Source organism: Melospiza melodia, chromosome 18 (genome assembly GCF_035770615.1).
Source record: "Melospiza melodia melodia isolate bMelMel2 chromosome 18, bMelMel2.pri, whole genome shotgun sequence".
Taxonomy (NCBI): domain Eukaryota; kingdom Metazoa; phylum Chordata; class Aves; order Passeriformes; family Passerellidae; genus Melospiza; species Melospiza melodia.
The window spans coordinates 13,787,238-13,809,018 of NC_086211.1; the positions used below are offsets into that span (position 1 = coordinate 13,787,238).

At 50.7% G+C, this 21,781-nt stretch overlaps 1 protein-coding gene across 1 annotated transcript; it reads left to right on the forward strand.

The window, feature by feature from the left end:
- Positions 1-1,118: 1,118 nt before the first annotated feature.
- On the forward strand, positions 1,119-21,314 carry NAA60 (N-alpha-acetyltransferase 60, NatF catalytic subunit). The gene is made up of 7 exons (XM_063171209.1): positions 1,119-1,225; positions 12,427-12,542; positions 14,318-14,447; positions 15,549-15,645; positions 17,765-17,999; positions 18,710-18,891; positions 19,233-21,314. The coding sequence occupies exons 2-6, from the start codon at positions 12,433-12,435 to the stop codon at positions 18,864-18,866; spliced, it is 729 nt and encodes a 242-aa protein (XP_063027279.1). The 5' UTR covers positions 1,119-1,225; positions 12,427-12,432; the 3' UTR covers positions 18,867-18,891; positions 19,233-21,314.
- The last annotated feature ends 467 nt before the right edge of the window (positions 21,315-21,781 follow it).

Genomic DNA, 21,781 nt, shown 5'->3' on the forward strand with positions numbered 1-21,781 from the left:
TCTGGGGGTCCTGAGTGGAGTTTTTGGGGTCCCAGGGGGGATTTTGGGGGTCCTGAGTGGATTTTTGGGTCCCATGGGGGGATTTTATGGGTCTCAGGTCCTCCTGTAAGGTCTGTGAGATCGGAGGGGTCCCTTAGGGGTTTTGGGGGTCCCAAGCGGAGTTTTTGGGATCCCACGGTTGATTTTGGGGGTCCTGGAGGGATTTTGAGGGTCACGGGGGGATTTGGAGGCGCCAGGTTGGATTTTTGGGGTTTTGAGGGGATTTTGGGGGTCTTGGGTTCGATTTTGGGCGTCCCTGAGGGGGATATTGAGGATTCCAGGGTTGATTTTTGGAGTTCTGAGCAAATTTTGGGTGTCCCTGAGGGGATTTTGGGGGTCCCGAGTGGAGTTTTTGGGGCCCCAGGGGGGATTTTGGGGGTTTTGAGGGGATTTTGGGAGTCTCCGGTTGGAATTTGGGGGTCCCGGGGTTGATTTTTGGGGTTCTGAGCGAATTTTTGGTGCCCCTGAGGGGATTTTGAGGATCCCGGGGTAGATTTTGTGGGTGCCGGGTGGAATTTTGGGTGTCCCTGAGGGGATTTTGGGGATCCTGGGGTTGGTTTTTGGGGTCCCTGAGGGGATTTTTGAGGGTCTTGGGGTCGATTTTGGCGGTCCCGGGGTTGATTTTGGGGGTCCCTGAGGGGATTTTTGAGCGTCCCGGGGGGATTTGGGAGTCCCGTGTGGGATTTTTAGGGGTGTCGGGTTGGAATTTGAGCGTCCCTGAGGAGATTCTGGGAGTCCCGACGGGGATTTCGGGGGTCACGGGGTTGACTTTCGGGATTCTGAGTGAATTTTGGGGATTTCGGGGGTCACGGGGTTGACTTTCGCGATTCTGAGTGAATTTTTGGTGCCCCTGAGGGGATTTTGGGGATCCCGGGCTGGATTTTGTGGGTTCCGAGGGGGATTTTAGGGGTCCTTGAGGGGATTTTGAGGACGCTCCTTTAATCCCCCCTCCCTTTCTTCCCGGCCCCGTTCCCCGCTCGGCGCCGCCCACGTGGCCTCAGGAGACCTGCGCGCCTCTGTGCGCATGCGCAGTGCCCGCGGTCACGCGTCCCGCAGCCAGCCAATGGGGAGGCGCGTTACTGCGCGGTGCCCGGTTGAGGAAGTGCCGCCGGTGTCCGTGCCCGCCGCTCTCCGTCCGGTTCCGCCGCCCGGGATGTGCTGAGGGCGCGTCCGCCGCCCCTCCCAGGTCAGCGGGGAACGGTCTGGGGGGCGTCTCTGCGCTGGGGAAGGGGGCTGGCCTTGTCATGGCCATTTCTCCCGGCACGGGCCGGGCAGGGCGCAGTCGCCATGGCAACCCGGCCCCCCCGCCCGTCGGGTGCGGGGCGCTGGGGATGCGCTCCCGTCCGTCCCGGTAACGGAGAGTTGGCGCCATTGCTGCCGCCCGTCCGTGCCCGTGTCCGTGTCCGTGTCCATCCTTCTCGGCCGGGTGTCCCGCGGAGGGCCGGGCCCGGCGCTCCCCGCGGCGGAACGGAGCTGCCGGCCTTGCTCCGGTTGGTTTGTCGGGTGTGTGGAGCCCGCCGGCACTGCTGTGTCCAGGCAGGAGCTGAAAGGAGCCATGGACAATCCACTCTTGTGGCGTCAGATTGTTTCTGTGTCCCGCTGTGTGAATGTTTATTTCTGTGTCCCGCTGTGTGAGTGTTCAATTGTGGTACCGGTGTAACCGAGTCCGAGCTCGGCCCGCCCCGTGCCCGTTCCTGTATCCCCACTCTGGTGCTGCAGCAGCTCCCGCCCGTTCTGGGCGATCGTGCTGAGCTCCCGACCCTTGGCCGCGCTTCCTTCCCCTCTGGTGTTTGACTCACAGCCACAGAGACAATAAATACCTGCGCCTACCTCAGACCAGACTCTGTGGGATGGATCCTGTTCCCCTCTCTGTTTGTTCTGACAATTCCCAGTGTCCTCCTTTGCTGATGTTCTCACTGTGAGCGTGGATGCTTTTCCCCCTTGCAGTGCCCAACACAAAATTTTCATCCCTTCAAGCTCCATTCCTTTTCTTACCTACCAGCCTACAGTTTCATTGGCTTTTGGCATTGTGGGAGCTTTCTGCAGCTGTCAGTATTTTAGATTTTACCATCCTGGAGGTCTGTGCCCTGTCCCAAAGGATCCTCAGCCACTTTTGCATTTCTGTTCCTCTCCTCTCCCATTGAGCTGTTATGAACCTGCTGAATGGACTCTCTGTTCACTGTGGATTCATCCTAAATTATTTTAATCTAATTAATTCTTGTAATTAATTTATTTTAATCTGCCACAGACTCTCCTTAGTCCAGGTTAGGATCCTCAGAAGTCTTTATGGGAGCATTTTGGGAGCACTAGAGCTTGGTGTGCTTCCAGATTATCCAAGTGAGGTGAAAAAGAAAACAAACCAAAAGAAAACCCCAAACCCACTGCTGGGTGTGTCCCAGTGTGTAATAATTAACATGTGAGCTCATTTACCAGATAAAGCTGAGCATTTATAAGATAAATCTGATAAAGCTGAGCAGCCTCACCCCCCTCAGCAGCCCTGACAGGGACCAGGCTTTTAAAGCAGGAACTTTTCTGTTGCTAAAAAATTACTACAAAGTAATTATTTTACATTATGTAAACTGCTCTAATTGGTGTTCCCACACCTGTGGCAAAGGAAGAACCATTTTAGTGCTGCTGAGACAATTTTGTTTTGCTCTTTGAAGCTGCTGCTGTTCCTCTCAGCAGATTGTTTGATAAAACAAATCTTGTGTCTGACTCGTTGGGAAGTGGCTGTGCTGGGAATGCCTCTGAAACCTGTGGCATTTTAAATTTTCATTTCTTTTCCCAAAGAAGTGTCACCCATCCTGTCTCCTGCTGTCCACACTGGGGCTGGGTGTGATGAAACTTTGTGGGAGCTGCCAGTGGAATTCACAAAATGCTCTTTAGCTTTTAACAGAGCATCTACATTTATTTTTAATGACAAAGTCTGCTGCTTCTGTATTTTCTGGTGTTATTTATTTCCCAGTAAGGATGATCTTTGTTTGGGGATGGGTTTTCCTCCTGGTGGAGGGATTTTGGGGGCTGTTCTGAGTGCAGGGCTTGGGCCAGTGAGCTCTGTGAGTCAGTGTGGGCTCAGCCTGCAGCTGATGGGAGCTGGTGCTGCCCCCCGAAGCCATTCTGTCATTTCCTGCCCCTGCCCCAGCCCAGGCACTCCCAGGGGATCCACGGGGAGGCTGAGCCTGACTCAGGTGCCAGCACTGCTGGGAATGCCTGAGGAGTTCCTGCTGCAAACTCAGGCACTGCCTGGCAGGGCTGAGTCACAAATGCTGCAGCTCTGCCCTGCTGCTGCTCCCAGGGCAGGGATTCCCTTCTCTGACCTGCTCAGAGCCAACTCCTGGTCAGGGTGACAGCAGAAAAATCTGCCTCAGATCTGCACCTTGGCTACAATCTGGGGAACCAAGTGCTGTTCAAACCCAAAACTCAGAGTGGGATCACTCCTCCCTCCCTGGGTCTGACCTCTCTGGGGGCTTCAAAAAGACTTTGCAAAAAAAAACACCTCAAAAAGTGTTGCAAAAAATCTTTCTGAGCTTCAAGTTTCACTCTGTCCCCCCACACACTTCCCTCCCTGCAGACAGGTAGGAACAGGAGCTGCTCAGTTTTCCAACATCAGCTTTTAACAAAGTTTTAAATTTCTGCTTCTCAGCTTATTGCTGTGGCTGTCAGGGCAGGCAGCTGTGCCAGAATCCATTTTAAATGTTATGAGGTTAAAACAGCAGCAGTGGAGTTGTTGAGTTGAACCTGAGAGTGTCATGCTTGGAAAAAGGAGAGAGGAAAAAGGAAAGGAAAGGGGAAAAAGGAAAGGAAAGGGGAAAAAGGAAAGGAAGCCATTTGAGCTCAAATTTTAAAGTCAGAATCTTGGAGATCTGTTAACTTTGGGGCACTTGTGTGACAGCTGAGGAAGGAATGTTCTTTTCAAGCTTTTTCAAATGTGTTTTATCTGAAAGCCCTTGTTTGCAGCAAGCTCTGGGCAGCTGTGCTGGTGTCCCCTGTGAGGGTGGAGGGTTTGGGTTCTGCTCCATATTGAGGACAGTGCAGGAAATGGAGGCAGCCTCACATTCCCCTCCTCAGGGCTTTGCATTTCTGGCTGTTTCTCAGTCACTGCACACATTTTCTGTGTGGTTTTTATTCTAACTCAGAAAGGACAGCGGGCCTGCAGGTGTGATGGATTGTTTGGGGATTTTTGTTTGTTTTTTGGAGGAAAAGGAACCTTGCTGTGTATTAAATCTTCCCTCCAGCCAAGCTTGTTTCCACTGTGCCTCTTCTGTGACCCCTGGGTTTGAACTCCCCACTGTCTCAAAGCAGATTTTCTCTTCCTCTTCTTAACAAGAAAAGATTTAACAGCAAAACCCTCTTAGAGATTCTTGTTTGCCATTGCCCAGAGGAATTGCTGGATCTGGGGCAGCAGGAAGGCAGGCCCTGTGCAGAGTTTGCTTTAAAGACACTTCCTTTGGGGACTGGCTCCTGTGAAATCCACAGCTCCAGTCATGTTTCCAGAGCTGTGAGGGGAAAGAACAGCCCAGAAAGTGACCCACATACAAAACATTCATGATTTCTGGAAGTCTGACAAGTCCAGCTCTGAGTGTGCAGAAGATCAGGGGTATAACAGGATTTTCACTAACAGTAAGTGTTCTTTATTTCTAATAAATGACCACTGCTTGCTACACAGGTAGGAGTACATTATGCCTTCTCACCTTTTAATTTCCTTTTGGGGACTGTTTCAAATCCTGATCCTTCCTGGCAGGAGGCCAGAGTGTTAATGGCAGTGATTCTGGGTGCTTGGCTTGGAGGCTTTCAGTGCTGTGCTGTGCACACCTCGCTGAGGGCAGAGTGGAAAAAGGTGTGGAGCTCTAAACAAGGCACAAATATGGTTTTAGAATGGTGTTTTCAGCATTTCAGAGCTGAGGAAAAATACTCTGAGCTGTCTGGGGTGAGTCTTTTGGAGGAGGGCTGATTGCCAGGAGGGTTTTCCCAGCCTGTGTGACAGTGCTGCCTTGCTGCCTGTCAGTTCAAGGTGCTCTGGCCAAGCTCTTGTAGCTGTTCCACACGAGGAGGGTGTAAAATCCAACTGTGTTTGGTGTTAGGTGGGAGTCTGAAATCACAGCAGAACTGAGCACAGTGATGGATCCAAATCCGGGTGCCTGTTCCTGGTCTCTGTGTGCACAGGTTGAAGCCTGCTTTCTTCAAAATTGACTTTTTTATCTGTCCAATTGTTACACTTTGGGCTCAGTTCTGTGTATGCTCCTGCCATGCTGGTCTGGCTCTCTCAGGAGATTTTATTCTTTATTAATTGGCTCAGGACACCTGACAGTTCACTGGTGCAGATGTTTCATCTCAGCCCAGGGTTACCCCAGGTTTTCAGCTTTCCTCACAACACCCTGAGCTCACTGGGTGTTTCCAGCCTCCACTGTGGGGTGCTGTTCAAGCACACTGCCCTGGGTGGATTTACTGGACAAGAAAGTCCAGGCACTGGCAAGCTCCTTTCTCCAGAGTGATGTCCCCAGGAGAGTCCCATGAGTGTTTGGGATGTGCTTTGGGGCAGATGGGATCCCCGTGGCAGGGCTGGATTAACCTGCTGTGTTCCTCATGTGCCAGGGCAGTTTTCTACACAGGAAGAAGCTGCTATTGAAGGAATTTAAATATTGAGGAGCTCCAATATTGAGCTGGTGCACACCCCTGAGTGACCTGGGGTTCATGAGGGGCTTTGAGGCTCAGTGCTTCTGATTCTGCTGGAAAAGGCAGAGAAACAGGGATCAAAAGGTGTTCTGGCTGTTGTGAGGTCCCCTAATCAGAGCCTGCTTCCCCCACAGTGCTGTGTGTGTGTTTGTCAGACCAAGGCACAGAATTTTGTCCCAGATTTCTCATTAAGAGTTTCACTCACTCCAGAGCAGGGAGTGAAGAGCTGGCAGTGCAGGGCAGCTCTCCTGTGGGATGGAGGTGAAACAATCAGTGCTCAGACTGTGACCACGGGCTCCAGGCTCTGTGGGTTTTGTTAACAAAGTGGGGATGAGGGGAGCTCTGCCCTGTGGGCTTTGTGTGCTGCCTGTCCCACATGAGCCCATGGGCACTCCTAGAAGGAGCAGGAGCATTCCATGGCTTAGCAGAGTGTCACAAATGCCCTGGCAGGTGTCCTTGCACTGCAGAGCTGGGGGTGTTGGTGCAGCCAGCACATTTGATACCCCAGCTACCAGCTGTGCCTTTGATTGCAGGCAGGGTGAAGAGATTTGCTCCTCACTGACATTATGTGGGTCTGAGCAACCTCATCTAAGTTGGGTTAACCCCAAAGGGTCTTTCCAACCTACATTTCTTTATTCCATGACTGTACTTGAAGTAGTACTGAGAAACTGTCAAGCCAAGTATTTAAATATCTTTAAAAATTTGGCTCCTGTTGCTTGGATAACATTGTCCTAAGTCCTGGAAGTGCCTCTTTGAGATTCTTGGTGGTGAATCCAGGATGTTTTGAAATGCAGTTGCACTTTCATTGTATTAAATGAAAGGAGTTTGGTGACAGAGCTGTGTGTGTGGAACATTCCCTGTGAGACCAATAACCTAAAAACACAGTAAGCTGAAAATGAAATGCAGCAGGGAAATCTCTACTGCTTTGTGGAATTAGGCTGCTTCAGACTGAAAGGTTTCATGTAAATCAAATCCCCAGTGCCAGACAGCACAAGGTAGAGAGACTTAGAGCTGTGAAAATTCCTGCTCGTGTTCTGGGAGATAACAGCAGGTTTGGGTGCTGTGGTGCTCAGTCACAGCTACAATCCTGCATTTTGGTAGCTTTTAGATTCTCTCTGGGCTCTGTTTGATCCTATTTACTTACAAGTGACTGAGGATGTCAAATGGTATTAATTTTTCTTTCCTGGCAATGTTGTGTTACTGGGATGTGAGGCCTGTCCAGATGGTGACTGGAGCTGCAAACAAGGATTTGGTGGTGATGCTGCAGCAGCACCTCTGCTGTGAGGGCACAGGGAATCCATCTCTGTGTGCAGGGAATGTCTGTAAAGTGAAACAGAGGCCCTGTGACGTGCCCTACAGGAGCTGCCAGGACAGGCAGCCCTCCCTGTGCCCCGTGGGTTGTTTGGTGTCACAGCCCCTTCGTGGGGTGTCCTTGGGAGCCACTGCAGAAACTTAATCTTTTCCTTCTGTGCAAGGATAGCAGATAATCCTTAATAATCCAGCAAAGTGAATGCTTTGAATTCCTGAGGGTGAAAATCTTCATCCTGAGGATCTGCACTGTTTAATGTTGGGGGTGCTGGCTGGGGGTGCCTTGGGGACAATTATTGGCACCCTGAATTATGGCACCCGTTTGTAAACACCCACAGCCTGCCAGGCCTCCTCTTTATTCTTCCCTGCAGCTCTGCTGCTTCCTGTAGGATGAATTGATCTCAATTAGCTTTTAAATAAAGTAAAAGCTATTGATGGACTTTGATCCAGCTTTGTTTCTGCAAGTGAAGAAGATTCCTTCACTTTGGTTTTTGTGTGAACACTAAATTTAAAGTCAATACATCCCTAACTGGGAATTAGAGTTGTAAACAATCCTAGTTATTATTTGTTTGACTTTAGTCAAACCAAGATTACCTGGCTTTTATTCTGCTAGGAAATTCAGTGATATTTGTTGCTAGATGATAAAATTTTTATGTGGGAATTTCATGAGTTTATCTGCTTGGAAGCTGAAGTCAAAATAAAAGTTCATGAAACCAACATCTTGTTCACTGGTGAAATCCATCTCATTTTTGCAGGACACACAAGGCAGAAACATTGTTAAAACATGTCTAACAGTGCTAAACAATGGAAATCTCAACTTGTAGAACCACTTGGCCGGGTTTTTGTAGGTTTGGAAGTGCTGAAGTGATTTTCAAACACATTTAAGCAGCTGTCTGCCAAAGCATCAGGCTTTATCCCTCATTGAACACTGTGCTGGTTCTCTATGGCTGCCTGTCTCTCTAGAAGTGTGATCTTATGTACATTTTATTATGATTTTTTTTTAAATAGAGGAGCTCTAAGAGGGAGTGAAACCCTCCTGCTCTCGAGAAAAGCTCGAGCTGAGGTGTCTCAGCTGTGAAGCATCTGCTCCATGTTATGAACTGTTCCTGCAGCTGCCTCTAAACAAGAGCTGCTCCCTGTCCGTGGGCTCAGGAGGTGCTGGTGGTGGGGATGACTGTGAAATGCTGTTCTTTAGCTCATTACTGCTTGTGGATGCCAAAGATTCATGACATGATTTTTAAACAGCAAGTTCAGGCCTCACAAAGTACTTTAATTTATGTGTCAACTTGGCTTATTTAGTGATGCATTTACTATTTCTTTTCATCCAGCTTCCATTACTGCCTAATATTTGTCATAAGAATTTCCGAGACTACCCAATACACTTGAGGCCAAAATATTTTGCTGGATTTGTTTCAATAGAGCAAGGCAACAAACTAGTCAAAATGCTTACAACTTTTATGCTTTCCTGTATTTTTGAAATGAATTTGTTATGCATTAATGTCTGCAGGTTTTAGGTAAGAAAGGGAATTAATGCTCAGTTTCTATTCTGCTTGCTCCTGACTGCAGTGTTTTGTGAGGCTGTCCTCAGAGCTTTCCCAAATGTTTATCTGCACTATCCCTTTGTAACCATGAAATGTTCAATAAAATATGAAATGCTGGCTCATTTTCTAATCCTCCTGAACAAGTGCTTCCTGCTTGGACAGAAGGTGAGGTCACTGTGCCCCCAGGAGGGGACAGTGGGTGACATTGGCCACGTCCTCCCAGACCGGGGCCAGCATGTGAACCAAAGGCTGATACCTGAGAAAAAGATATTAAAAGATATTAAAAGAAATGAGATAACTTCACTTTGGCTTTCCCAAGTGGCCATGGACACCTTGAATTAACCCCATGCCCCTGGAGCCTGCATTTGGCTGCACAGGAGCCACCCTTTGTCTCAAGGTCAGAACTTGTGTTGTCAATGTTGCTGCCTCTAAACCCCTAAAGGCCCTTTTCACTTCCAGGGATTTGTTTTACACTGATACTGGGTTTTGGTTTATTTTGTGCTTTCAAACATGTATTTTGTCCTCTTAAGCTGACTCTGAAGGTGCTCATTGGGTCACTGTGTTGGCGGAGCCTTGAGTTGAGGAGTTTGTGCTGAGGGCAGCGTTGCCACAGGCTGTGCCCAGGGCCAGGTCTGCTCTTGGGGCTTTTTCCAGGAATCCAGCAGAGCCAGAGGCTGTCACCTGGGCATGAAGGGAATTGATTTGTCTGGAATTTCTTCTCTCTTGATCACAGCAGCCACTTGCCACAGCTCCTCCAGCAGCAGTGACACCTGGCCAGGAGGAAGGGACAGAGCTCTGCTCTCCTGACCCCCAGGGCAGGACACAGTGCCAGATGGGTGTCCCAAATGTCCTTTAAATGTGCTGGAGCATCTGGGTGAGTCCCTGCAAACACAACCAGCCGTGGAAGTGTGAATTTGAGGGGAGGGGGATTATCCTGTTCAACAAAACAGCCATGGATTATTTGATGGAGGCTGGCTTCAGCTCCAGGATAATGTGTAATGCTTGCCCAGCTCTTTGAGAACATGGTGTTAAATACACATGGACTAATCCTCACAGGAATGTGTCCAGTGCTGCTCTGCCTTTTCTACTCATTAGCAAAACCATGGCTCTGGCATGGTGGTTTCATTTCTCTCTGATTTATTAATGCTGAGAAGGGGAGTTCCCTTATAGGAGCACTGAAACTTTGCAAGGAAAACAATCCTGTGGTGTCACAGCTCTGAAATGGCTCAGCAGGGCTGAGACTGGGCTCCACAGCATCCAGAACCAGTGGTGGGGGTCAGATGAGCCTCAGCCAGCAGATGTTTGTCCTTCTTCCTTCAGGGTCCCATGGGGTGAAGCTGAGGCTTTTAAAAGGTCACCAGAGGCTGGGGATGGGGAGTGTGCACCACTGGGACAGGACACAGATTCCAAGTCTGGCCTCAGGGCTTGAGCCAGTTCTGGGAGTGTGAAAGGAGATTTGAAGGCAGCAGGGAAGGAGTGCAGGTTGTGAAGGGGCTGAAGTTGTTCTGAAACTGGCACCTGGGCTGACTGTGAATGCTGTGGGCTGCTCAGTAAACAGGCTGGGAAATAGCTGTGATGCTTTTTAAGGAATTCTTTGGAGAGGAACAAGGGATCCATTTCTGTACAGAGTGACTGGAACTGCCAGAGTAGAATCACAGAATATGCTGAGGGGAAGGGACCCATCAGGATCACTAAGTCCAACTCCTGGCCCTGCACAGGACACCCAGGGAATCTCACCATGTGCTTGGGAGCTTGTCCAAGTGAGTTTAGTAACTTTATAATTTATAATTAATTGCTAAATTGTAAGTTTGGCAACCTAAAATTGCCCAAAGTGGCAGTTGTAACTTTGCCAGTTCCAATATTTGTGTGGAAGCTGCTCAGATGGCACATGCAGTCCAAAGGGGAGTGTGTTTAAATCTGTTCCCCTTGAGCACTGGAGAGCTGAGCATCCCTTTTCACAGGAGGGCATAGACAGACACTGCTCTGTGCAGCTTTTCCCTTATAACTTGGCACTTTGAAACCAAGACTTGAGAGCCTTAAAACTGGGAAAAGAAAGTAAAAATTTTAAGTGATTTATTTTTGTTAAGGGCGGTGGCTTTGGGTTTTTTAATTTGCATCCTGGTCTGGTTCTTTTACCAGGGAGGGTCGGGGTGAGAGAGATGAAGGAAACGACTCCTCCTGTCTCCACTCGCCTTGTCTGTCTCATGTGGGGCTTTGCCATGCCTAAAATGTGTTCTCCAGTCATCCCTCAGTGCTGCAAATGCTTTTACAACCACTTTAGCTATCACTTGCTTCTTTCCCTCTGGTGCTTGTTAAAGAAGGCTGAAGACATTGCAGCAAGTGTTGTGTTTGTGCTCAGCACATCGTGGCAGGGCTGTGGAGAAAAGGTGTCCTGGGATTTCTGTGTGTGAGTGCTCTGTGCTGGGCTGGGAGGAGTTGGGCGCTCAGAATGAGGGGAAGTGAAACTAGATCTCATTTCACCAGCATAGGTTAAACGAACTGAACATTTTAAAGAGATGGAATCCTCTGTGTATGTGCTCACTGGAGATGGCAGGGTTGTGCAAGAGGACTTTCTAAACGTTCCCCTAGCAGTGCTTCCTTTTTAAGCTGTTTGTTCAGGTTTGTTTTAACAAAATGTTGGTGCTGCACGGACATTTGAAGAGCTCCATGCAACATAAGGTACACTTGGCAGGCTGTTGGCTCATTTAATGCTCTTTTTGGAAGGGCTGTGGCCATGTGCTCCTCACACACAGAGCCACCAGCCTGTGCTCCCGGGGGTCAGCATGTGCCTGGATCTGGGGCTGAAGGGATGCTCAGGCTCAGCTGGGAGCTGGGCTTGCCACTTTTACACAGCTTTGAGGTCATTATTTCTGTGTTTCGCTTCATCTCCCCTGAAAACTCAGTTTCCTGGGAAATCCATTTCTCCCGGAGAGCTGCAGGTGGTGCTGTGGATCAGGCCCTGAGGTGATGCTGATCCCTGGAGGTGCTGTGGGATCAATCCCTGGAGGTGCTGTGGGATCAATCCCTGGAGGTGCTGTGGGATCAATCCCTGGAGGTGCTGTGGGATCAATCCCTGGTGGGGCTGTTGGATCAATCCCTGGAGGTGCTGTGGGATCAATCCCTGGAGGTGCTGTGGGATCAATCCCTGGTGGTGCTGTGGGATCAATCCCTGGAGGTGCTGTGGGATCAATCCCTGGAGGTGCTGTGGGATCAATCCCTGGTGGGGCTGTTGGATCAGGTCCTGGTGGTGCTGTGGGATCAATCCCTGGAGGTGCTGTGGGATCAATCCCTGGAGGTGCTGTGGGATCAATCCCTGGTGGGGCTGTGGGATCAATCCCTGGACGTGCTGTGGGATCAATCCCTGGAGGTGCTGTTGGATCAGGTCCTGGTGGTGCTGTGGGATCAATCCCTGGTGGTGCTGTGGGATCAATCCCTGGAGGGGCTGTGGGATCAATCCCTGGAGGTGCTGTGGCTCAGCCCCTGTTGGATCAGCCCCTAGGGGTGCTGTGGATCAGCCCTGGATGTGCCGTGTCCCGGCTCTCCCCGTGTCCCAGCCGTCCCCGTGTCCCAGCCCTCCTGTGTCCCAGCTGTCCCCGTGTCCCTGTGTCCCAGCTCTCCCTGTGTCCCCGTGTCCCAGCTCTCCCGTGTCCCAGCCGTCCCTGTGTCCCAGCTCTCCTGTGTGTCCGTGTCCCAGCCGTCCCCGTGTCCAAGCTGTCCCCGTGTCTCAGCTCTCCTGTGTCCCAGCCCTCCCCGTTCCCCGTGTCCAAGCTCTCCTGTGTCCCAGCTCTCCCCGTGTCCCAGCCGTCCCCGTGTCCCAGCTCTCCTGTGTCCCCGTGTCCCAGCTGTCCCTGTTTCCTCCCCGCAGGCGTGAATGACAGAGGAGGTGCCGCCGAGCGCCCTGACGGATGTGACCCTGCGCCTGCTGTGCCACGATGACATAGACACGGTGAAGCAGCTCTGTGGAGACTGGTTCCCAATCGAGTACGTGCTGCTCTGGGGACAAAGGGGACAAAGGGCTGAACCTGCGCCGCTCCAGCTCTGTGCAGCCTCAGGGCAGCAGCAGGGTGGGAATCTTCTGTGCACTGTGGTTAAATAACTAAAACAAAAAAAAATCCCTAAACTATATATTTTTTTCTTTTTTCTCTTTTCTTTAAACCTTTTTATACCTACTCTAAACTAAACACCCAAAAAGCCACCAGCAACTCACACCTGTAACCCACCAAACCAAACCTAAACCACAACATTTTCAACACCAAAAAAATAATAAAAAACTAAAGAAACCAAACTACAACAAAAAACCTCTTTCTAAATTTATAATCTCTTTTAAAACAGCAAAAATTATATTATAATATTATTTAAATCTCATTGTTTAATAAATGTATTTATTATCTATTAAATATTATATTAAATTTACATTAAATTTAATATAATAGCTTAAATATTAATATTAATAGCTATTATATAGCTATTTATTAGCTATTAAATATTATATTAAATTTACATTAAATTTAATGTAAATAAATGTAATAGCTAATGTAAATAAATGTAATAGCTAATAAATAGCTAGAAATAGCTAATAAATATTTAATATTTGAAGTTAAATACTGATATTTAATTTAAATATTAAATATTACATTAAATTTCTAATCAATAAAATTATTTTTCCACTTTTCTCCAAAACAATATTTTCTCCCAAACCAATTACAAAAACCAAACAATTAAATCTACTTTCCTAAAAAAAAAAAAAAAAACCCTTTAAAAATTCTCTCCAAAATTTACCCTAAACCAAAACAAATCCATGTATTGGTGCCCAACATGGGTCCTTTAGTCCAAAGTCCTTTGCTGCCTGTACTGGAGTAATCAGAATCTTCCGGTGTGCACATTTGGGCAGGAGAATGGGCTCTGTCATTAAAGGGATGGATCAGCTTCTTGAAAAAGGCTGAGTGAGGAGGGGAAGGGCAACACCTGCAGGAGAAAGGATCCCTGTGCCTGTGGAAGGAATTTGTGTCCTGGATCCTGGGGCTGGGGCAGCACCCTCAGGGCTGAGCTGGGCTGGCACAGAGCTGGTCCTGAGGCTGCTCTGAATCCCCCGGGGAGCTGAGCACTGCTCCTCCCCTGCTGCTGCTCTCAGCCTGCCCCAGGGAGCTCCCCACACCCACATTTGGGCAATGCCTGTGGCTGCACAAGCACAGGAGCTTTTCTGGGGGACACTGACACATTTCTGGCCTAAAGCATCCAGGGAAAGCACAGCTCTAGACTTCATGGATTTTTAACTTTAGCTTCATAGAGAATTCTAGCAGATTATAATTAAGATTGAATAAAATGTAACAAATCAGCAAAAGCATTTATAATGTTTTGAGTTTGTAGATTTCTTTTAAAGGCAAGACATGCTGAACTCTCATTTGGAAATAAATGAACATACAGTAGTTTCCTTTAGTAGCTGCAGAAGGAGGAGGAGTACTGGAGGCTGGTGGTGTGATGATTTTTTTTTTCCTATCAATATGCAGCATTTTTTTTTACTTGTGTATCAAATTAATGAGATCCTTACACCCTTAGATGAGGGCAGATGGATCTTGCATTTAAAATTAACTTGCTAAAGATGGATGTGAAAGCTCTGGGCAAAGGCTGTAAGATGAAAATGTGATTTTCTTATCAAGGCAGGAGGCCATTACATGAAAGAACCTCCTAAAGGGATTGCAGTGCCTGTTCCCATGGGCTTTGCATGCCCAGACTTTGGTGTCTGTGGTTCCTTCCAGGTACCCTGACTCATGGTACCGAGACATCACTTCCAACAAGAAGTTCTTTTCCCTCGCAGCCACCTACAGAGGCTCCATCGTGGGGATGATCGTGGCAGAGATCAAGAGCAGGACCAAGGTGCACAAGGAGGTGTGTGACACCCTGGGCTCCAGCAGCACAGAACCCACCCCTGCCCTGGGGAAAGGGGATGGATCTGTTTGGGGTGGGGTTTTCCTGCCCTGTTCAGACACCTGGTCTGAGTTCATGCCAGCAGTGAGGCGCACGCTGGTTTCCAGCTTATGGAGCAGGGCTGAGGGGCTGTGTGGTACCACAGAGGCTCCTCCTGCTGGGGCCTCTGGAGAGCTGAGGGATCAGATCCTGCAGGATAATCCCTGGCCATGGCTGCTGTAGCTGGGGGAGCACAAAACTCTTCTTTTCATAAGAGCTTCCTTAGCTGTAGTGGGTGAGTCACTCTGGTGACTTCCTGCAGAAACTCCTCCCTGTCCCTAGCCCTGAGGGGAGCTAACCTGTCTGCAGAGAGCTTGGGCTTCAGAGATAACAGGGCTGGGAGGGCAGGAGAGAGGGAAAGAAGAGATGGTCAGTGAAGACAGCATGGGAGAAGAGCACTAAAAACAGGCAGGGGCAGTGCAGGGAGTGCCTAACTCCTCCTGGATGTAACTCAGTGTTGTGGTTAAACGATAACCCAACATGCACAGAGCAGCACGTGGGTCTCTTCACCTCAGCTGGCTGGCTTCATCTCAAAGCTCATCACAGTCAGAAGCTGCATCTTCAGCAACTTCTGCAAAAGGCTCTTGTTCCAGACCAGCTGAAAGCCAAGGGTTTATTCAGGCACTGCTCTGGGCAGCTGGGGCTGTGGAATGTGCTCCTTGTCCTCCCCAGCTGACACAGCTCAGGTGCAGCTTGCAGCCACAAGGACTTGCTGGGTTGATCTAAACCCTGCTGGGTGGCTCCAGAGCTGGCACTTTGAGTCCTTCTGGTAAAGAAAGCAAACATGTTCTGTCCCTAAACCCAAGCATGGTTTGTGTTCTGCCTCTGGGAGGATGATGTGAAAATGGGAATAGCTCCATCATTGGATATTTTAACTTCCATCCCAAAAGCTCCAGCTAACACTGTTCAGTTAAGAGAAGTTTCCTGCTTTAGCCTTGTTTTCAGGTGTTCCAGTGCAGGGTTGTTGCTTTCTCCTGTGCCTCCCCAGGTACCCTATTAAAAACCTGTCCTATCTCTATGCAGGATGGAGATATCCTAGCTTCCAATTTCCCTGTGGACACTCAAGTTGCTTACATCCTAAGCCTTGGAGTGGTGAAGGAGTTCAGAAAACATGGAATAGGTAAGATGCTGCTCAGTGCCAGCTCTTGGTGCATTTGCCAGGGGTGGCTGAAGGAGCTCCAGTACCTCCCTGCAGTGTCCCTGAGGGAATGGGAAAGGGTTTCCTGTGACTGGTACCACCAGGTGGGGCAGTGCAGGTGCACTGGGAGCTTTTTACTGGTGTGGACACAACACAATGTGCAAATATTTCCACAGAGCACAGGCCTTTGTCAGTCCTGTTCCCAGGGGCCAGCTGAGCACACCAAAAACTCACACTGGTGCTGCTGAGAGTGTCTGAAAGTGTCAGAACTTCACCCAGAAGCAGGGTTTGAAATTATTTTCATTCTGGGTCTCAGCAGTCTGATCCCTGAGGCAGAAAAGAGCTGCTTTTAATCTTTCATCTTCAACAGATATAACAAACTGTGAGAAAACCACAAAGGGAACTGGAAAATAGTGTAACTTGTGCCTGATTAGATCTCAAATGTACAAGTCAGCTCTGAATGTCTGCTGCCACATGCAACTTTCCTGCAGCCATTTGAAATCCTGGAGTCTGAAAGGTTTTCCTCTGTTTAGATCAGTTGAGTTCTGTCACCAAGTGCTGCCCCTGTGGTGCCATTTCAGGCAGGATGTGCATCTCTGACCTGCAGAAGGGAATGGGCCACGTTTGGCAGTGCACATGGCTGTAACTCAGCACTTCCAAATCCTCCCTTCTCCCCCAGGCATGTTTGGAGAGGGATAAACTTAGAGGATACATAAAAACACTACCACAGAGTCCTTGGTGAGAGCAGTGTTTAAACCTTCCATTAAAATGCCTCTGGAGACAATTTTCCAGTACAAAGAAGAAAGTGGTAGCACAGAATGATCACAGAAGCTGGTAAAGAGGTCTTTCTGTAAAACTATGGTGGTGTCAGTCTCTTCCTAATATCCAAATCGTATTTTTCCCCCCAGTTCTATCTTGCTGGAATTTTCTCCTTTCAGAGTCAGTATTTCCTGTATCCATTCCATCTGCACAGCATGTTGCTGTGCTCTCTCAAAAACTTTGAGCTTGCACCTGTAGCAACACAACCTATAAAAAGCTGCTGCTGCCTTTTCTGACCTTTCTCTTGACTTTTCCTAGTGGTGTTTGAAGCTGTAGCCTTTCATGCAGGAGGCTTTTCACTCCAGCCATGCTTCTGAGCACTAAAGCTCAGATTTGCTCTGATTTTTGTAAAAAAGTTTGGTTTTTAGTTCTCTGCTGTTCTTAAACCACAGGACAGCTGGATGTCTGTGAGGTAGAAGATTGGAATAGCTCATAACAAAATTGAACTGCTCTGTTGTTGATGTCTCAGTGGTTTTTTTGGTCTTGGCTGATATAGAGTCTCACTAAGTATCAAGAAAATGTGAAGTCAGTGCTGTTCTGAAATCCTGTGGGTGCTCCAGGGGGTCCTGCAGGCCCTGGGGATTGTGAAACAGCAGCAGCCATCTCCCCTGTGTGTTAGTCAGGCTGATTCTTCAGCCTGGTGTTACCACTCCTGCTGGAAGAAGCTCCCATGCAGGTTCTGCTGGGTCCTTCATGTTGAGGTGGTGTGGGTGAACCCCAGGTTGTGTCTCTTGGGGCTGGATTATCCTCTGTACCTCCTCTGTTTTTTCCTGCTGGCTGCAGCAAATCCAGGCTGGATGAGGCTGTCTCCACTCCCCCTTAGAAGGTATCTTAAAACCCCAGCAGTTCTTAGATTTTGGTTCAAGCTCAGCAGACACAATACAATAACCTGCTTGTGAAGTCCTGTTTTGACTCTGCTGCATCAAATGGCTTTAAAATAAATACATGTATGGGGTGGAGCTGATACCATTGAAAATGAGTCACTGACCTTCCCCAAAGCCAGTTCTCTGCTGGGGATGAGCAGCATTGACAAAATTCTGCCTCATCCTTGTGGTTATTGAGTCAGAGGTTTGTGTCTTTAAAATCTCTGGGTTTTGAAGCCATGCTCATAGGTGAGACCATGTATGAAAACCATGTGGAGGGTCCTGTGAGAACTGGGTGGGGTTTGGGGTCTCCAGGTGTTGGAGCTATCCCTGATCAGCAATCCCTGGTGCAGCAGGGCTCGGCTGAGGGTCCCTGGGGCTGCACACACACTGTGACCCTGCTGCCTTCCCTTCAACAGGTTCCCTCTTGCTTGAGAGCCTGAAGGATCACATCTCCACCACTGCCCAGGACCACTGCAAAGCCATCTACCTGCACGTGCTCACCACCAACAACACAGCAATAAACTTCTATGAGAACAGAGACTTTAAGCAGCACCACTACCTGCCCTATTACTACTCCATCCGAGGGGTCCTCAAAGATGGCTTCACCTACGTCCTGTACATCAACGGTGGGCACCCACCCTGGACAATCTTATATCCTTTCCCTGCAGGCTGCTGAGAGAGGCCAAACCTGCTCTGGGTTAACAGCAGAGTGTGGGTAGATGTGGGAACTGAAACCTGCTCAGGTGTGGGTTTATGTGCAGCTGGAAGGAAGGAGATGTTAGAGTTATTTGATGCAGGGTGGTTGGAGCAAGCTGGATGCCAGTGAGAGCGAGTGCTGGTGTTAGGCCAAAGTTCTGGGTGTGCTTTGGCTTGTAGGGTGCAGGATTTAGCCATGAACAGGGCAGAGGAACCCTTGGTCCTGTTTCCTGTGGCCTGGGATCCCCTGTGAGCCTGGGCTGGCCTGGATCTCAGCAGGCGGCTCCCACACTGACTTAGGGGATTTGTTTCAGGTCAACGGATCATGGAGAAGAAACTTGATCCTTCCTGGGTGTAGCTGGTCAGTTCCAACCTTGCTGGGCAGGGGGATGGATTGCTCTCCTCACAGGATCTTCTGTGGAGTGCAAAGGGACCTGCCCAGAGGAGGTATTTCCTACAAGCTGGAGCTGCCATTCCCAAACTGCCATCCTTTACAGGGCAGAGCTGCTTTTGACAGAAAGGTGGAGGCAGTGATTGCAAGGAGCAGACCTGACTGAGCTGAGCAGCTTCCACTGTGTGGGGTCCCTGCAGGCAGGGCAGCTCCAGGAGAGATCGATCTTTGCTGAGTTATTGTGTAAGTGTTGCTGTCCTTAACTGGTGCCCACTGACTACCTACAGCACATTGGCTCCACACTGGCCAGCCTGAGCCCGTGCTCCATCCCCCAGAGGATCTACAGACAGGCCCAGAGCCTCCTGTGCAGCCTCCTGCCCTGGTCTGGCATTTCTGCCAAGAGCAGCATCGAGTACAGCCGGACAATGTGACGGACGGGGCGCACGGGGAGCGCAGGTGGGTGCTGGGGACAGCTCCTGTCCCTGCCACTGTCCCTGCTGGGACAGCTCCTGGGGTGAGCTCGTTGCTGCTGTGGAAGGGGTCTGGGCATGGCTGTGCTCCAGCTCAGCCAGCAGCTGAACTGCTGCAGGTTTCATTTAAAGGGATTTAAAATTCTGACCTTGTTTAGTGGAGCCCAAACCCAGCAGCAGCTGGAACCTGCTGTCCCTTTCCCAGAGTCCCAGCACAGTGAGTGGAAGCCCCAGTGCTGCCGTGTCTGACATTTCCAGGACAGTGGCTCCCCAGCACACCTTCCCTAAGTGTTTCCCTAAAACATCTGCCCTCTTTTCTTCCCACAGGATTGTTTCTCCTTCCACCTGACACCCGGCTCTGCACTGGTTCCAGTGATGACAGCTCTTGGCCGGTGACCCAGCCCCCGGACGGGACTCCCTGTTCCTCAGGGCCTGACCTTTGGTAGAACTTCACCCTTGGGGCTGCAGCCCCGGCTCCCAACGTGGGCGGGGCAGGCCGGGCCGGGCGGGCCTCGGGTGTCACACTCCATGTGCCCTGGGTGTCACCACTGGGTGTGCTCTGGGTGTCACACTCGGTGTGCCCTGGCTGTCACCACTGGGTGTGCTCTGGTGTCACCACTGGGTGTGCCCCAGCTGTCACCACTGGGTGTGCCCTGGGTGTCACACTCGGTGTGCTCTGGTGTCACCACTGGGTGTGCATGCTGCACTGTCCCCGCCTCTCCCCTCGGTCTGCTCCTCCCATACCCGCGATCGATGTCGGGGGTTCAGCTGCTGCTCCCGCTCCATCCACAGCTGCTGAGAGCAGCCGCAGGGGGTTCATGGGTCTGCACTGAGGAACCACTGAAACGGACTGGGAGAGCCCAGCTGCCCAGAGGCTGCCCTTGCAGCTGGGGCAGGGCAAGGGAGGGATGGGAATCATGTTTAGGTCCTGCCACATCAGCTGCTGGTGCATCCTGTGGGAACTTCCAGGGAGAGCAACTGCCTCGCATGAGAACCCACCCAGCCCCACCAGCCCTCTGGAGTGATGTAAAAAGAAGCATATAATTCAGGATGCATAAAGTAGAAGGCAGGGAATGAAATTGCTATTTCATAGTGAAATATATATGTATTATACTGTATAGATCTTTCTGCCTTTGTCCAGGATGGAATGTAGCAGGGGAGGGGAGCTGGGAGTGTAGAGTCTGGTCCAGAGCCCTTCTCCCTTCCTTGGCACCAGGCTGGACTTTGCAGGATCTGGAGGGATGGGATGGGATGTGTGCACAGCTCCCAGCAGCTTTCCCTTGCTGAGGAAGGTGCCCCAGCTGCTCAGTGTCCTGCCCTGGGCTGTGCTGGGCAGGCTCTCAGTGCCCCTGTCCTGTCCAGGAGCCTCTGGCTGCACTGAGTGGCCCATGTGCAGCCAGGCCGGGGCCCTGCTCTATCCATGGCAAATCCCCCTTCCCTGGCCAAGGCTCTTCCCCTGCTCAGCACCATGTTCCTGATTCCAACCTCATTTTTAACTGGGACTGGAGCAGAGGGATCCGTGCCAGAGCAGGGCTTGGATGGGCTGGCACTGCCAGCTGTGCCAGGGGCTGGGCAGCCCTGGGGGTGACACATGGCGCAGGCTGGGCCTTAGAGGAGCCAACAAGCACCTTGCAGCCTGGGTGGGCACAGGAAGCCCTGTCAGTGCCCAGCCCCGGGGTGGGAGCTCACTGTCTCACTAATAAAAGGATGCAGGAGGTGAGCAGCTGTGAGTGGTGCCAGGCTGGAGAGCAGCTGGCACATTTGGTGTCTGGGAGCAGCACCAGGCTCTTCTGGGAGGGGCTGGTCCTCCTGGGCTCAAAGACAAGGCAAAGGGGTGTTTATGAGGAGTCAGACAGGGCAGTGATGGAAAGCCCAGCCTGTGAGACCCTCAAGCCCCAAGGTGCCAGGGCTGCCCTCGTGGAGGCCTCTTCCATCCCATGCCATCCCTGGCTCCCCTCTAGTTGAGCAGTGCCAGTGGCACTGGGCAGGCAGCTCCTCCCAGCCCCAGAGCCTCTCAGGGCCCCTGACACCCTTCCAGCCTCACTTGTTACCAGTTTGGGGAATTTTTGCTTATCCACTTTTCCTTATCACATCTGTTGGGGTTTAGAGTTTCTTTAGCAGCCCAAGCCTGTTTTTCCTCAGCACTTGCTTTCTCTGGACCAGAATGAAGCCGTTCTCTCCTGACTGCCTGAGGCTGATGTGTGTCTGTGTCCCCAGTTCCTCCCCTGCCCCTCACACAACCCAACTCCACTACTCGAGCACGTCCCAAGGGAGCTGTGACTGGTCTGTGTGTCCTCCTACCACCCTGTCCTGAGGTGTCAGCCCTGTCCCCCCCCCTTAGCCCATTATTTATTGAAGAACCTCTCTCTAAACATCTTCAATTAAACCAAACCTCTTTTTTGAGTTGTCTGTCCCTGCAGAGCCTCTGTCTCTGGGCAGCTGCTCGTGCTCTGCCCCAGGGCAGGGTGAGCACAGACCCTTTGCTGTGGGGCTGGGGGATCCTGGGGGAGCTGCAGGGAGAGGAGGGGGGACAGGGAAAGGGCTGAGCCTGCAGCATGGGTGGGTTTGCCTTGTAGCCCTGTGCAGCTGCAGCTCTGGGCCCCTCGCTGGCTGTGCCCACTCCAGCCAGGACTGAGCCCCTCAGGCACAGCCTGTGCTGGGGAGGTGCTCCTGCACCTGGGACAAAACTGCTCCCAGCCCTGCCTGGAGCCCTGGGGAGCACAAACCCTTCTAGAGCAACCCAAACCCCCAAGGGCTGTAGTGGTGCAGCCCCTGAGCCAGCCCCAGCTGCAGCCCCTCACCCCGGCCCTCTGTGCTGCCCACCCTGCACCTCCCCAGCTCTGGGTCACCACGGGCTCTGCTCCAGCCCCCAAGAA